The 18,166-nt window shown below is 36.1% G+C and overlaps 1 protein-coding gene across 1 annotated transcript in view; it reads left to right on the forward strand.

Moving 5' to 3' along the window:
• The window catches only part of BBS9 (Bardet-Biedl syndrome 9), a 285,911-nt gene that overhangs the window by 18,114 nt on the left and 249,631 nt on the right, over positions 1-18,166 (forward strand). The window contains exons 6-7 of the mRNA XM_058825345.1: positions 12,719-12,893; positions 16,595-16,679. Coding sequence (XP_058681328.1) covers positions 12,719-12,893; positions 16,595-16,679 — 260 coding nt within the window. The remainder of the gene's footprint in view (positions 1-12,718; positions 12,894-16,594; positions 16,680-18,166) is intronic.

Raw genomic sequence — 18,166 nt, forward strand, 5'->3', positions numbered from 1 at the left:
TATCATACAGTGTTCCTCCAGTTCAATTTCTAAGGCATAAATCTGGTATTAATCTAGATATAGTCAGGTCTTATTAAGCAATATTCCATATATTGTTTAGTCTTAATAAAGTTAAAACAATGTTAATTGAAAAACAGTGAGAAGGGGTTTTTTTGGTAGCTAGGTAGTGATTGGATTTTGAGCCAATATTGTTACATTTTGTGATTGATATAATTTGGTAATAATTTTGTATCATTCCCATGTTTTAATTTTTATGGTTACACCAAAATCATGTTTTTTTAATTAAAATAATGAATTTGATCAGCTCTACCTGTGTCAAATTTTGGTTAATCAATTTACCATTGCTGACATTAGTTGTATGAAGTAGTAGTAGTAAACTGTTGTAAAAATATTAAAACTCCTTATAGATACATAATCACCCTGAGATTAGTTGAGATAATTATTACCTGCTTAAGAATCTCATGAATTTACATGTTGGCACAGTAAAAGATTTGCAGGGAATGGGCATTAAGCAAAACTAATTTTTGACTCAGTGCAAATAAATTAATATTACTTAATAATTAATTTTTATAATCTTTTCCTAACATGTATGTTTAGATAATTAGTGCTGAAGTTACCTTAATTTTGTACCTACAAGATACAGAATAGACTCTGACCTATGCCTTGACTTTGTCATGCCCTTATTGAAGGTATTTAGTCATGGTACATTTTCCTGCCTGTAGAGAAATCTGCGAAAGAAGACAGTAGTTTGGAAAATTAATCTTACTCCTACTTTACCATTTTCTGTTGGATGGTTTAGGACTTAGCCACTTTATACTGTTAGCCTAAGTCCTTCTACATCTTGAGAAACAGTCAATGTACTTCTTGTGCCTGACTGTTCTTAAAAAGAGATTTACTGGTGCGGAGCCTGCTTATAAGAAATAATGGTATTATGCTTTTTATAGGGGAAGAAAAGTGCCCTTATTACTTCTTTGGAAAAGTTTGCAGATTAAGCCACAATTTCATTCTATGCCTTGTTTGCTTTCAGTCAGATGTGACTTATGTTTGAGGAAAGTATATGCAATAAATTTCTGCTGAAGTAATGTGAAGAGTAGAGGAGGGCTTTAAAGTAAAAACAAAGCCACTGTTACTTGAAACTAAGGCAGCTTTACAGATTATCACATAAATTTCCTGTGGTCAGTTGTGCATTAGGCTGAATGCTGAGCAGGATAGTAGCTCATATATGAACAAACATCAATGTATAAGGAGTGAATACTAAAGTTCTCTGCTTTGAGGCCTGGTGAATGAAGTGCAGGTTTCCTGAGCTGCTCTCTGAAGTGCTTAGGAAGTGTGTGAACGATCACATGCTCTGGGAGGAGGACACCCTTTCCCAGGTGAGGATTGAGTTCTGTGGTTGTTCTTCAGGGTGTAAGTGGTACATTAAGATGGGTAGATGAACACTCTGAATACTTCCAGTTTTCTTTTTCATTAATTTTTTTTTTTTCAGTTTTAAAAATTTAAAAATCTTCTTAAGAAGTAAAAAACCAGCATATTGATAGCTCACCAGTGGGGGACACAATCTATTGAATTGGTCTTGAATAGAATACTGATTTTATTTAGTGACAGGCAGAAATAATAGTTTAATAACTGCTGAATTATTTTGAATAGCATTTCCTTACAGATAATGGTTTTGAACTGCAAAAGCACTGTTACTGCTTTGTGTGATTCCACACACTTGCATTATCTAATAGTTAAATAATAAGTGAATTAACCACAGTTTTCTATAACTCTTCAAATGAGTTGATAAATGATGTAGTATTGGATCCCCCTAATAAGCACAGGCTTTGAAATGTACATTTTCATCTGAAACTTTGATGCCTTAATTCAGCCTCCAGAGTAGTTCAGATTTATTTGAAGTTGTTTCATGGATACTCTACCAGTAAAGGCAGATAATAAAACAATAGCAAAGGGAAGGAAAAAAGAAAATACAGCTTTGACATGAAAATGTTACAAGCAGAAAAGTGTGAAAATACCTTGAACCTATCTTTTTCTCAGCAAATGGGTTTGAATTCATTTTACTTTTATTATAGCACTGGCCTAGAGGCAAAGTATGTTTGAGTGTTACAACAAAGAACGTGCTATATGGAGGAATTTTTTTAATAATGGAATACAACATATGCATAAACCATGCAAGGTTGTAACAGGAAACTTTGTGAGGAGGGTAGACTGTATTTAACTTTTCTACAATTCTGCAAGAATAAATTTTATTAGGTGTTAGTCAGAAAAAAAAATTATCAGCTGAGTTTTATGCTGTAAGGTTAAATGATTCTTATGACTATGTTTAAACACTGGAGCAGTATAAATTCAGACTTTGATTTATTGGCTAGTTCTGTAAAGGAGTAGGATATTTAACTGTTGCCTTCCTTTTAAATTGCTTCTGCATAAGGACAGATTTTTTGAAAGGTTTGGGCTTTGAAATTTTTTCATGAAATAGATTTGGTGATGACTACTTCTAAATAGTTTCTCATTCAGCTTTGGAAAACTGTTAGTGTTTTGTTTTGGGTTTTTTTTTTCCTATTAATAATTGAGCTAGAACTTCTCTATATTGAAGAAGTGAATGGAAAAATAATCAAGGAAAAGTTCTCTGAATCTCTTACCATCCATTCCCTCTTCTTAACAGTAATGGTTGTAGCCTAATGATCACAGCCTAACTGAAGTAAAAGGTCTCGTTGCCTTCAGTTGGCCAGAACTTTGCCTCACTTGAGAATTCCTAGATAAATCTCCTAAACAGCAATTTGCTTAAAAAAAGAACTATAATTTAAGTAAAATCAATTGCAGAAATACGTAACTTTGAGAGCAGTTGTATATGTACGTGAAAGACTTGTTTTTCAAAACTTTGGTAAATTCTGTGTGACACTTTGTCTAATTTCCCTTGTTGAGGTATGGTGCCCAAAATTGTGCAGTGACTGTGCATGGGTAGCATAAAATGTTTTGTATCTTACATGTGGGTTTGTGGCTTCTGCAGTGCTCCTGCCAAGAGTCAGTGAGTGCAAAGGCAAACAATAATTACCTCATGTGTTTTTAATAGCACATGTATATTAATAATGGCCCAATCTGACTTTTGTCTTTTGATGACATATTGTTGACTCATTTTAATTCATCGTCCTACTCTAATCTCCAGACTCTTTTTCTTAGTGCTATTGCCTGCCATTCTCTGGTTTCCTGTGAGTCAATTGTCTGAGATCACATCAGATGTTTTATTTCAGTTTAGAGATGCTGTCTCTAAAGTTTAGAAATGCAGTATATGTTATTACCCTGTCTGGTAAATAGTTTGGCATGATGAATTTTCTGTTACTTCAAACCTATGTACAGTTTTATTATTTACATATGTACTTTCTTATTTAAATGTTCCAGCATTTCATGTGAATGCATTTGTCTATAAGATTTGTTTGCTGCCCCATAATTTTTCCTCCAAAAGAATGAAGTTTTAGTTTCTAATTATTTAGTCTATTTTGTCTTCTCCAAGGGTCTTTTAGAACTGTGTATATGTAGCTTTTTTTTATTTTTCCAGTGGTCATCAATGATTACTCCATTACAAAAAAAGTCTCCAACCTATAGGAATTTATTTGGAGAGTCACCAAACCCTTATTAGTTGCTTTTCCTGGAGGGTTGAAATGTATCTTGTACAAACTATAATGCTTTATATTAATTTTATTTTGGTGCAAATCACTCCTTTCAAAAATTGCTGTACTACATCATTATGGTAGCTTAGTCCCTAAGTACCAAAGAACTGCTCACTCACTTTCTCCCACTTCACCCTGGTGGACTGGGGAAGAGAATCAGAAAAAGGTAGAACCTGTGGGTTGAGACAAGAACAGTTCAAAATTGTACATGAAGTATGATAGGAATGATAATAGTAATAAAAAGAAGAGAGAAATAAAACCCAAGAAAAACAAATAATGCACAGTACGGTTGCTCAGCACCCACTGACTGATGCCCAGCCTGGCCCCCATCAGTGATCAGCCCCTTTACAGCCAGCTCCTCATTTACGTGTTCTCAGTGTGTTTCCAACAGTCTAAAAATACAGGATAACAAATTGTTCCTGTGATGTCTTTTCTAAGATTGCCAAGAAGGAAACTAGTAGGATGGTGATTTTTTTTTTGATAGACATGTAATTCACTGAGTCATTTGACCACAAAGTAAGAGTTAAGCTTTTCTGTATGTTGGTTACTAGCCTAGGATATATATAGACAAATGACTTGAATGTGAAAAGTGGCTGTGTTTCCTTGGTGCTTTTTAGCAAATTAAATCAAGCTGTTTATTTCTAATTTTTTTAGGGTATATTTAAAACTTCTTGAAGATATATTGGACTTTCATCTAATATTCTGTACGGTAAACCCTCACTTTTGTGTTGTAAGCTTCTGACCATCTGACTTTGTTACAAATATTCTCAATGAGTTCTTTGGATGTGAATGCAGTTATTCAGGAGATCATTCTTCAGTACATATCTTTAACAATTCTTTAGCTCAAAAAGTTAGTAAATCATCACATAGAAGGCATAAAGTTGGAAGGTACCCCTGGAGGTCATCTAGTTCACAAGCCCTGCTTGTCCCTAGAGCGTGTTAGTTGGGTTTGTTTCCAGATGGCTTTTGAATATTTCCAGCGAGGGAGACTTCACAATCCCTCTGAGCAAACTAGTCCAGTGCTTAGCCACAGCCTCACAGTAAAGAAGTTTTTCCTCATGTTCAGGTGGAATTTCCTGTGTACATCAGTTTCTGCCCATTGCCTCTCATCCTATTGCTTGGCACCGCTGGGAAGAGTCTCGTTCCATCCTCTTGACACTCTCCCTTCAGATACTTACTATATATGTTGATGAGGGCTCCTCTCAGTCATCTTCTTGAAACTAAACAGGCTCAGCTCCCTCAGCCTGTCCTCATAGGAGAGATGACCTCATCCCATAATCATCCTTGTTGCTGTCCCCTGGACCTGCTGCAGAAGCTCCATGTCTCTCTTGTACTGGGGATCCCAGAGTTGGACACAGCATTCCAGATGTGGCCTCAGCAGGGCTGGGTAGAGGGGCAGGATCACCTCCCTCAGGCTGCTGCCAATGCTCTTCCTGATGCATCCCAGGATACCATCAGCATTTTTGGCCATAAGGGCACACTGCTGGCTCATGGACATCTTGCTTGTTTCCCCCAGGTCCTTCTCCACAAACTGCTTGGACAAGCTGTCTTGGACCCCTTGTCCCTCTAGGGCATGTTTCCTGGGATTCTTCAAGAAGGTCCCTGAGGAGGCCAAAGTTAGCTCTCCTGAAGTCCCGTGTTGTGAGCCTACTCATTGACCTCCTTCTTCCTCACAGGACACTAATGATCTCATGGTCACTGTAGCCAAGGCTGCCCCCAGCCTTCACATCTCTAACCATACATTCTGTGTTTGTTAGTAAAGGTCCAGCAGCACACCTTTCCTAGTAGGCTCCTTCACCACCAGTGCCAGAAAGTTATTGTCAGTGCTTTCCAAGAATCTCCTGGGTTGTTTATGCCTTACTTGTGGTTCCTCCAGCAGATGTCCAGGTGGTTGAAGTCCTCCATGACAACCAGGACTTGTTACTGTGAGGCTACTGTCAGCTGTCTGTATAAGACCTCATCTGCTTCCTCCTCCTCCCCCTCAGGCAGCCTGTAGCAATCACCCACAACAGTGTCACCCTTAATAGTTTGTCCTTTAATCCTAATCCATAAACTCTCAACTCACTCATCATCCTCCCTGAGACAGAGCTTCACGCATCAAAGTACTTTGGGAAGTGCTTAGCCATCATGAAGCTTCTTAGTCTAAGGAGACTATAAAAGGAGAAGTAGGAAAAAAGATAGGGAATTTCACTGGGTTTTAACAGTGGGATGGTGTAGTTCTGTCTCATTGCTTTCTGAGAACAAAATTTTCAGGTCTGTTTTAAATGGAATTTTAAACTTGATAGATTTATTTGATGATGGTGACTTAAGATCTTACTGATGACTTTTGAAAGTATCAAAAATATTGAAAAATAGGACATGCATTCAGCTTCAGCTTAACTCAGTGAAAGGTCTGCTGTTGATTTATGATTCACTATAAACATCCATGTGCCTGAACTATTCAGTCAAGTGTTATTGATTTTGAAGGGCAGCTGGTGACAGTACTTGTTTGTGGGAGATTTGCTAGCTCAGTAGAGTTGTTCTGTAATATTTGTATAATGTATGATAGGTGTATAACTTTAGATGAGAGCAGAAAAGTTCACAGACTGGAATTTCTCCTACTTGCTTTAGAAAAAGTGCATGCCAGTGTTGTAATGCCTGTATGAATGCAAGGCTCTTTAGAAGATGATTTCTGCAGCTGCTAGGGCCTGAACAAGTTATGGCAACAAACAGAATTTAAGGAAAAGAATTTTACCATCTTTTCATGAATCATCATTATTCAGGCAATATCCAGGCATACAGCCATTTTCAGGACCTCCTCTATGCTATCTATAATAATCTTCTGCATTGAAAAAAAGAACACATTTGAGTGACACCACTTTCACAGCTGCCTGAACATTTTTACTGAGGGTATTTCTTGCACTAGTTGGAAACATTCACTTTTATTTGTAGAAAAAAGTATTCTCTTAATATGGAGGTTGTGATAAATTTTTGTACTACAGTCTGTTTAGGGGAAGAGACTTTACCTGTCATGCATACACAGTGCCAAATACTATGTTTCTTTCAGTAGGCATTTTAGTATGTTGGATGTTGCAGCTATGACACTTTGGGGTCTTTATACTGCATGCTGGTCTACCCTACTCCTTTTATCCATACTAGTGTTTTTCCTAAGGGTCCTTCCACCATCGCAGGTTAATATGAGATTTAAAGGCATAATTCCCAAGTAACATAATTTAACTATGTCATCTTCTGTGACAAGACTTGAATCAAGAACAAAGGAGCATATCACAAGTCTCTAAGGGATTAATAGTGTGAGTGAGGGCTGATTGGCCTTTGGAGATAATTCAATAGTTCAAGAGTCTCTTTCCATCTGAAATCCTCCTTATGTTTTATGGCAGGCAGAAATCTACAAGAGGTTAGAATTCAGTATGACAGGTGAGAGAAGCAATGACATTTTTTTTCTTGTGGCAGCTCTGACTCCATGCTTTACTATGACTTGACCAGGGAGGCTCCTTACGGAGAGGGCTGTTACAGAGACAGCATCTGGGACTCATGAATATGTTTTACTGCAATGCTTTAATATCCAGAATGGTTTAAGAAATAATTCAAGCTAACATCAGTAGAAAAAGAACTTACGTGTTTTCCTTAAAAGGAAAGGACGTACATGTTTTCCTTAAACACTTAGTTTCTCTTGAAATTCTTCTCTTCCTATCCTCTACTCTACTTTTTATTTCCTTCCCACTGGAGTGATTTTTCAATTCCACACTTTGTGCATCGGTTGGGAGGGGTACTTGCATTAGCACAGAGCGATGCAGGGCAATTTTTGTCTTTGCTTGTGTTCAGGGTATTGGCAGTCAGATCCTCTGGCCTAGGATGAATGGCCACAGCTGAAGCCCTGAACTTTGAGCCTTTCTGTAGTTATGCAAGGAGCAGCCACCAGACCTCCAAGCTAGTAAATTCAGAGTTCTTTCAGAATGTACACTGACACTTGCTTCGAACGCTGGGTTAGGGAGGTAATGTAAGACTTGCCTTTTACTAGGCATACGTTGTTTGAAGAACTGTTCAAGTTATTTTCAAATGGTGTTTCTATTTGCCAGACCTGATCCCTGAAGTTCTTTTCTCACAGTTGCCCCAGATCTGCTTTACTAAAGGAGCTGTACTCAGCAGCAAGTTTTCCAAAATGGGTTTGAACTGGAGAAGTCTGTGTTCCCTATGCTGTGAGAAATTTCAGGGGCAAATTTCAATGAGGAAGGAAAAGGAAAGCATACTTGCTTGTTTCAAGTCAGGACAGGAACTTGTCTTCCTGTCTGTGAGAATGTAGTTTATGTGCATCACTTCACTGGTCACTTTTTTATCATATGAGGAAAGCATTTCCCCTGTATCATTAAAGGGATCTTAGGCTCCTGAGTGTCTTGTAAATGCCAGTTTATATTTTAATTTTATTTCATTGATGCCTCCTTCCACATGAGGCTTTTTTAGTGGGGCATTTGATTACCATTGAAGGCAGTTAAAGCTTTCTCTGCTGACATCTTCCTAAACTCTGTCATTTTATGTAATTTAAACATACATAACATTGTTATTTTTTCTGTGACTTAAATTGTTTTATTTACAGTTTTACTTTTTAATTTTTATTTTTTCTGATTTCCAGTTTATCCCACTGCAGTTTTCATTGCCTGATTTCATGTGGTGCTCAGGCCCTGTGATTACATAATGTACATTCTATGGAAATGATTTGATGCCAGAGGGGAAGCTCAGAGTACAGGAAATCATTAACATGCAAAAAAACTTGAGCCCCAAAATAGCTTTAATTAGAAGCTTATTTCAAAGAACTACCACCTGCCTCTCATTTTGTCTTTGCATTAGCTCTAAAAATACATTGTGGCTTAAAAGTGTGATGTAAATATATTCATATCTGGAATATATTTTTGATAATATAACTACAAAACAACAGTAGCTAGTCTTGTGCTTAAAAGTAGCACTCTCTGACTAAGGGACATTCCTCTTGAGATGCAAGCTGCTGAAACTATGTAGAGTACACTAAGTGGTACCATCTGATATGCAGAAAACACTGTGGTTTGTATTTTCACTTTATAAATGTGTCACTGGCAAGGCCAACTGGCTGCAATAAACTTTTTGAAATGGGCATTTCTGGTTGAGTGTTTGGAGGACTGCATTTCTCAAAGTGAAATGTAACAATTCCATTCACTACACACACATTAAAAACAAATGGCTGAAGGAAATAGGTTGATCTATGAAAAGTGGGAAATAAGAGTTCATACACAATTTAATATTCTTTAATTGTGCTTTACATGCAATAGTTTGGATAACTGACTTTGAAGCATTAGTACAAGCTAGTTAAAATCCAAATTTGGAAATTAGCGAGTAGGAACAACACAATTATGATGAACAAAGTGGTGGGCATATTAATAATAAGTGCTGCTGTGCTTTTAAAAGCCAAAAGAGTGATTCCGGATTCAATCTAGTGCCTCTGTTTCTTTAGACAGTACAGTTCAGTACTACAGAGTGCTTGCACATCATTGCTCTAAAGAACTTGTCATATTATGTCATGTCATATCCTATTGTGTCACTACTGTGTACACAGGAGAGATTTTAACAATGATATATGTGTGTGATTTTGGTTATGCATGCTAAAGATGAATGCTTCCATGTTTCACATGACATGAAGCTTCATATATATTGTAGGAAATGCTGTAGTGCTTCACTTCATCACTTTCATGATGTTATGGAATTGGTAAGAAGATTGATGTTTATAATATAGAGAGGAACAGAAGCTATTACTGTTTGCTACTTGAGCAGCCTCAACATTTGTAATGACTTTTACTTTTTTCTGTTATTTGAATTGTAAAATGTCTACTAGATTATCACTTTGTATCAATTGTATCTGCTATAGTTTTCATCAGAACAGTAGAAATTAACTTAATTGTATATTTTAGACAAGCCTAAACTCTAGATTTTGGTCAGCAGTTGTCTAAGAGACAGTTTTCTTACTAGTATCAGTATAACCAGGAAATTTAATTATATTACAAAATCGGTAAGATTTCTGCTGTAGTAAGGACATTCACTTTGCAATTAATGTCTTTTACTTTTGGTCTATATCAAAAAATGCTTAGAAGTTTTCAAAATGTAATAGCAATTTGGTAAAAATTTAAACATACATAACATTGTTATTTTTTTCTGTGACTTAAATTGTTTTATTTACAGTTTTAGTTTTTCATTCTTGTTTTTTTTCCCCCTGACTTTATATTTTTCTGTGCAAGAAAAGATGAAAAGCAGTCAGCCTTAAAACCCCTAAAGTACAAGTGTGTTCTACCTCTGTGCCCTTCAAAATAAAAATTTCAAGCTGCTATCTGTAATTGATTTGTCTTCAGGTTACAGGTGCCAGGGAGTTCCCCTGAAGTTAGATATTGAAAGTTAAAGTTCAGGAAATAGAGCTATTGGACAGCTGCAGATTTCCTTTGTAGCACAAAAGATGGAAGGAGAATTCATAGGAGACTTTGGAAGGGGATTTGAAGATTCTCTATACCCAGACTCAGAGGGCTTCATTCTTGAGAAAGGTGCAAGATGGAAGTGGAACCAAACTGTAAAGTGGTGCTGTAAAGTGGTGAGGGGGTTTACAGTGTGCCTGGTGCTGAATGTGATTTTGAGGTAACAGAGGGAGAAGGGCTGTGGTCACACGGACACCTGGGTTATGAAGAACTGTTTTCTTGTGCATCAAACAAAAATGCCACTAGTTATTTGTAGTAGCCAGTGACTTTTCTATAACCATATCTGAGAGAGTGTGGTGGCAACTAGTGGGCTAGCATCTTTTACTAGATATCAGTGTTTATACTAGTTTCTAAGGGAACTTTTATAGGTTAATAATTATTTTATACAGCTGGCTTTATATACTTATGCCCTTTCTAGACTGCATCAGCAGTGTGATAATAATGTCAGCAGCTGTTGGGAGGTAGAAGCTGGGTATCTTTATCATTGATAGCATACCAGTACAATACTGCTCAATTTTCCCTGCTGGTTCCTAGTCTTGTCTGATCAGGAGCATGTGATAGGACTAAATCCTGTGAAATTTCACAGCTTAGAAGGGACAGAAATCTACTGTAGATGCCTAGGAGTAGTTCAGAGATAAAAGACAGAATGACTTCTTTGAATGTCTGATTTGAATGATTCTTCTTTTGACACCATCTAGTCCAATCCCACTTCCTGAGCAGATTTGGCCAGAAGTTGCTCAGGATTGTGTTCTGTTGTATTTTCTGTATGTCTATGGGAGAAGAATTTACAGCCTTTCTGGAAAATGGGCTGTAGTGTTTGATGACCTCCACAGAGAAAAAAAAAAAACCAACGAAAAAACCCAAAGCAAAACAAAAACAACAAAAAAACCACCAACAAAAAACTCCTCCAACCTATGTTCAGGTAGAATTTAATGTGATGTAGTTTGTTACTGTTTACTTTAGTCCTGTAAGTGGATGCCACAGAGAAGAGTCTGTCTTGCTCTTGTCTTTTCACTAGAGACTGAAAGATTCAACTTTGCCTCAACCAAATGAGCAATCTGAATTGCATTTTCAAATGTCCTTCTTATTATGTGTTTGTTATTGGTAATAGGGTTTATGATATGTTATGAATTATATGCAAAATCTGTAACAAAAGGATTTTTAGACAATGGGAAAATCTGAAAAAGAGATTAAGAAAGTGGGAAGGACCCTGCTGCTTTATCTTCCTTCTTTTTTTTTTCTTCCCTGTCTTTACCCTAAGCTAAATTTTTACTGTGTATTTCAATCACAAGGACAAGTAATACAAGTAATACAACATACTTTCTGGCCTTTTACACTATTTACTTTTAAGTAGTTAAAGTTTCTGTGAAGAATCACAGTGGAGATGAACAATGTTTTGCACTGTACATTTGTTGCATTTCAGATATTGAATATTTCTTTGACTTTTGTTACCTTTTTGGAACTGTAAGAATGAAGTTTTAGTCTATTTTTGCTTTGCTTCACCTTCCTTTGTTAGAAAACTTATTAAAGGATTGAGGGTGAAACTTGTAGAACAGACAATTTATTTGGGTTTTTCATGCATACAGAATCATTCCTTAGACAAAATAGAGTATTTTAATTGAGGTGAATAGACATTTGGAATTACATTTGAATAGACAATAGACATTTGAATATTTCATGTAGTGTTTGCAAGGTAAGAGCTAATCTATGAATTCAGGAGAGATGCATCTATCAGCTTCAGAAAGAGTTAGTCCTAATGGTATAGCTCTCTTGGAATGCCTAAAAAATACTGTTTGTATGAGTTGTTACCCTTGCATATGAAGTGCATAATCAGCTTTTGATCTAAGAAATCTTCCCAGTGAGACTTTGAATTTAGATTGGTGTACTTGAGGCGTGACAAGCCATGTCTTATGTCATGTCTTATAGCTGCTGAATAATGCATGAGGCTTGAAGTAATTTACTTCAAGCTGCAATTTTTTTATTTGATGTTTTTTAGGCTTGCTGGTAATACAGAGTTGGACTTTTTTTTTGTTTTTTCTTTCCTTAAGGACAGAAAATGTGAACGTAAAACATGGAAGATATTACCATTTTGTATTATTTTCACAATAATACATATTTGTGGGTCTTTCTGTTATGTTGCTTAAGTAGACTTGAAATAGAATTGGTTAATTTAAACCACAGTTGTTATGACTGCCTGTAAGGTATGGAAGCATTTAGGAACCAGAATAATTTAGTGTTTTGGGAATATTGAAACATTTCTTTAAACAGAAATTATAATAGTTATATCCTTAGGAATTTTGTTTTGAAATAAAGTATCTTGCTGCTTTTTAAAAAATGTATTCTGAATGTTATTCCCCTTCACAATCTAGTTTGTTTATTTTAGAAAGTAAGCTTTTATAGAGGTTGGAATATTTAGTGTTTTTCCTCATAGTAAACACTGCCATAAATGAAAATTTACTTTTGTTAGGATTACTTATGAGTACAATTTTAATTTACTCACGGTTTTAATATTAAAACTACACAAATAATGTTGATTGTTTCCTTTGTGTTTCTTTCTGTTGCTTCCCTTAGGTCGAGATTTGATCTGCATACAGTCCATGGATGGGATGCTCATGTTGTTTGAACAAGAAAGTTACGCTTTTGGCCGCTTTTTACCTGGTTTTCTTCTGCCTGGTCCTTTGGCTTACAGCTCTCGCACAGACTCTTTCATTACAGTCTCTTCTTGTCAGCAGGTTGAGAGTTACAAGTAAGTGTTTATGTTCAGTAATATAGTGTACTTTGGGTGGTATCATTTACTAGGAAAACCCATTGGAAGTAATCTTGTTTAATTTTTAATGCCTTTGCTGGAGTATCCAAAAGCAAGTAGTTGCAGGAAAAATGTTATATGCTGCTGAGTGATGACTGTCTCAGTACAGTCATAGAAGAAATTGTGCTGTGAGTCCTGAGGACTTTATGGTCCTATTTTGTTTTTATAAAGGTAGTAAGTCTACTAGTTTATCAAGGCTCTGTTTCTCCCAAGTGCCAGGTTTTTTTTCTTGCTTCAGTTCAGTCTAGTCTGTGCTTTCAGCACTGGAACATGGATGAAACTGTTGTGAGCTGTTTTAGCTTGTGACCATATTAAGTTTATGGGTTCAACGTTTAGAAAAATAGAACGATAAGGAAAGTGAAGACTGTACAAGACATTTCCACTTCCTCCAAGCAGAGGGTCTGTGTATTATAAGGCCAACCAGACACAAATCTAATAGATAATACGAAAGAGAATGTGAAAGATTTTGGTGGACAGGCAAGGGAGCATTTGTGTTTACTGTGGAGGAGCAGCTTGAGTCCATGGGGCTCTCTGATGCAGCCATCATGTTGAGAGTTTATCAAAAATCCATCTGTTTAGAATCAGATGGATGCTTGAGCAGTGGGACATTGTGGTGGATGTCAGCTGTGAAGCCTTTCTCAAACAAGATGTTTCCCCATTGCAGACCCTTGTTCTCACAGAGGACTAATGTTAGGGTTATAGAATCTCTATCCCTAGCAGTAAATTGGGGTGGGGTGGTGTTTGGGGCAGAGCTACTACCTGTGATGACAAAAATCCACACCCCCTAAAATGGATGAAAAAGTGTCAGAGCTGTCAGTCTGCTCTGTAAGAGCAATAGTTGTTCACAGTTCTAACCAGCAGGCAAAGATGGGTGATGATGATACTGAAGCCAGTATATCCTTAACATCTTCATCCTGGATAGAAGGACAATGCATGTCCTGAAATTCAAGCACAATGTCAAATTTCTGGAAGTGGCTCATATAAAAAGGTTAGATAGGGTGGCCATTCAGAGGAATCTCATGAGGCTGAAGGAATGGGCAAGTACCTTAAGGAATTTTTTCAGAGGTAATCATACATATAGAAGAAAATAAGAATGCCCCTTTTTATAAATAATGCCATGGGAATCTAATCCAGAGAATGTTAGTTAAACACAGTGCTTTGTCACACTACCCTGTTTTGTCACCTGTAGTTCTCAAGGAATATTCTTTTTATTTTATTGCTTAAGATTAATCAGATTATAGGTATCATGTATTGTTTTCTTAAAACTGGACAAGACATACATGCTGCAAGTAAAAGTAATTTAATAAGCAATTCAAAATTTTCCTAAGAATTTAAATTCTAATACAATATTAGAATAAAATTGTAATATAATCTATTAATGCTGTCAAGGAATAAAGAAACATTTTTTCCTTTAAAATGAACATCTCACATGTTTAAATTATGTTCAGATTCTTGACCTTTACAAAAGATGTGGCTACAATTATTAGTCAGTCTGTTATTAAATCAAAAGTGTGCCATCCTTACTGTAGGGATATAGTTGTAAAGGAATTTTTCACTTGGTTATTGGTCTTTAATGTCAAATGTTAAGACACTAATGGAACTAATCTCTAGTGTGTGTCTGAAATATTAGGACATTAGAACAGAGTTAAGTAATCCTTTTAAAGTGAAGGAAATAGATATACTAAGGAGAGAAGAGGTTATTTTTATGGTATTGAATAAAAAATACAACAATTCCATCTAGTGCTTTTAGCAGAACAAGTTGCCAAACTTTAAATTAGCCATTTTCTTATAGCTCTTACAGACCAATTGCCTCATTTGATAGCAATTTTTGCTGTGTTGGTCCTCAATTCTTTTAAGATCTAAAAGCAAAATGCCTCTTATATGCTTGATGTGATAGCTGAATTGAAAGTCTGTGTTGGTCATCTGTGGCTTGGGTTTTTTTTTCATTACAGAGTATATGCAGGTAGCTGGTACTTAGGTATCAGTATGTATTGCTGTTTGATGTGAGCTTGATTTGAAACCTCTGTATTAGGTCTTTGGTTAGTTATTAAAATGTTAGTGTGCTTTCCAAAACTATCAGTAAAATGCAGTGAAGAGAAAATTTTGTTAGGTCAGGAAACTTCTGTCTCCTTAACTCAACTTATTGAGTAATTCTGTGAATCTGCAACTTCTCTTATAAATGTGTTAAACTGAAAAAAGGAAGTAAATTCATTCATACAGAGGGCAGTTAAAGACATCCTAGTTGTACTTAAAGCAGCTCTCTCAGTATTATTAAATAGGTGACAGCATTCACCTTAAACAATTAGATTTTTTTCTCCAAGTACATAGTTTACCTTTGTAAGTAAAACAGTTTTAGAAACTAAAACCGTTCAGTTGCAAGCAGAGAATCAGTGGATAGTTAGGTTTGGAAGGGACCTCTGGAGATCATCTAGTGCAAGCCCCCTGCCAAGACAGAGTCGCCTTGAGCAGGTGACACAGGAATATCCAGTTTGGCTGTGACTGTCTCCAGGGAGGGAGACTCCATGACTCCCCAGTCAGCCTCTGCCTCCTCCCTCAATGTAAAGAAGTTTTTCCTCATGTTGAGGTGGAACTTCTTCTGTTTTAATATATGGCCATTAAACCTTGTCCTTTTGCTGTACCACAGTACATTCATGAGATATGAAGAATATTGTCATCATTTTAAATCTCCAACTTTGACAATGAAGAAAAATATGTACTGCTATTTTAGATTGAATTAGAGCATTCAGAGTTGTGTTGCTTTAAGCTTCAGAGCTGATGGCACTCCATGATTTTTTGGATCAGTTTAAGTGAGGTCTTATTCTATTTATTTCACTTATGTAGAAACCTTCAGTATTCCACAGATTATCTATGTGCATACAGAGGAAATGGGGTAGATCAGTGAGTTAGGATACCAGCACAAATTCAGGAAACAGTTGCAGAAGAATCAGTGAGGACGCAGTTTGAACACACAACTTTACATAGTTGTAAAGAGGACAGATAGATGTGCAGAGCTTTTATGGCAGTTGGTGTTTGTTCAAATGTCTTCATTGCCAATTTTTCTTAGCATGGTTTGTTGGCAGTTAAAATAATAAAACCTCCCCAAAACTTTCAACTTTTGCTAAATGTGCCACCTACTCATTTCAGTTTACTGTGGTCTCTTAGATTGGAGCCACTTTAGTTTACTTAATGGAGCTGCTTGTAAGTTTCGCTATTAGATAGAGCAGTTTGTATTTCTGAGTGGTTTAGAAGTTTTTTGAAAGCTTAATAGGAGCAAGAAAAAGTAAATTTTTTATTAGAATTTCAATTTCTTCATTTGATACTTTGTTTCTTCTATCTTTGTGGTCTGTACTTCTATCTACTAATATTTAGACTGTTGAATTTGTTTTAACTCCACATAAAATCTGAATAGAAATGCTTGTTTTAATTCTACCTTTATATTTAGCTGCTATCCTACACTGATACTAGTCTTAACATCCCTGCTGACAGTAGGCTTGTTGCAGTGGGCTTTCTAACCATCCTCTTAGGCTGTGATTTTACTGTGTATGTGTACTCTTGATAATAATATTTTATTTTTTACTTAATGTAGAAGGTAACTACAAAGATACAATTCTAAAAAAATATTTTTTAACTGCCTGTAACAGATACCAAGTGCTGGCATTTGCGACAGATGCTGATGAAAGACATGACACAGAAGAGCGAAAGCTCAGTTCTGGAAAAAGGCTTGCGGTAAAACCCGTTTATTTTACATCCCCTGTATGGACACTGCACACCTATTGAAATGGCTGACGATAGGTAGCGAATGGAAACATTGTCTGCTGACAAAGGACCTCATCCAAGTACTGCTAAAGGCAATGGAAAGACTCCAGTAGATTTCTATTAAGGTTTCTTTGGGCTTCAGTTGTTTTAGGCTGGGCCTTAAAACTTGCTGTTGTTCTAATGAGAAAAGAAAAACAACTGCAGTGAAAATAACTATTTCCAGGGCAATTTGTAATGCAGAACCTACACTGTAGTAAAATAGATAAATAGGTACACCTGAATTATTGCTCATGTTTTTAAATGAAGTCTGATTGTGACTTTGTGTTGTAGAAAATTAATCTCATTCTCCTTGGGGAATCCTTTGTACTTAAAGTTTTCAGTGAAATGTTTCCATAAATAATGTCCTGAACTCTTCCCGTCAAGAACCTGTGGATTCAGTAGTCTTTTGGAGGTCCCTGTCGCTAATTTGTTTAATATTTGAGCTGCCTCTTCTTGAGAGGAAGGGAATTTTATTCTCTGTGGTCCTGCAGTAGAGTTGCTTGTCTGCTAAATATACTGCATATATAAAATGCTAGAGTCATCATATTTCAGATACAACAGTGAAATATTGGTAGAGCATCTTCCTTCCTAATTGTAGAATTTTTCAAATATACATAGGCTGAATCCTACATATAGAAGTAGGAGAAGGCAATTTATAAATTAAAAACCTGAAGACTTCATCAGATAGACTGCAAATGAGACAGTTTTTTGAAATCTAAAAAGCATGAAGCATGCTTGGAAACAAACTTAATAAGCTGGGCTTTACCCTTTAACTTTTAAGCTGGCACTTCCAGTTTCATGTATCAGATATGCTAGGATATTTGCTGACACATTCTATTCTCTTTAAGCAATATAATTAATACTGTTCATATAGGAAGTGCTGACACTTGAACTTTGATATACTTTTACTTCTAAATTCTAAATTTCTGTTTAACCAGCTTGGCAAAAGTCAAAAGCATTTTTTGCATGTGTGTTTAGTTGAAATTTCTCAGAGGAGCTGAAGAAACAAACCAATGAAATGTGTCAATAAGCAGTAGTATTTTTTAAAGACAGGTGAGGCAAGATTTCTAAGTAGTTGTTTATTATATCAATGTACATAGTTGGAGAAGGAAACAAACTATGACATACACCAGCATTTCTCCAGATTAAAGGGTGTACCTGAGTGACTGCAAATGTAAATATTGGTTTACACACCTAAAACATTTGTCTAGTTTTCCATTTACATATATTGGTAGAATCAGTTGTCACCTTTTGCTCTTTATCCTTGTCCTTTAATGACCAAGGACATGTACAGAGGCAGATGAAAGTTATTCTAAACATCTATTCTTGGATTAATTAGTTAAAGTACGAAGCATTTCCATTTTGAATGAGATGCGTATTTTAAATTCTAAACGTACTTAACTGTTTGCATAGCAAAC

Source organism: Ammospiza caudacuta, chromosome 1 (assembly GCF_027887145.1).
Source record: "Ammospiza caudacuta isolate bAmmCau1 chromosome 1, bAmmCau1.pri, whole genome shotgun sequence".
Taxonomy (NCBI): Eukaryota; Metazoa; Chordata; class Aves; order Passeriformes; family Passerellidae; genus Ammospiza; species Ammospiza caudacuta.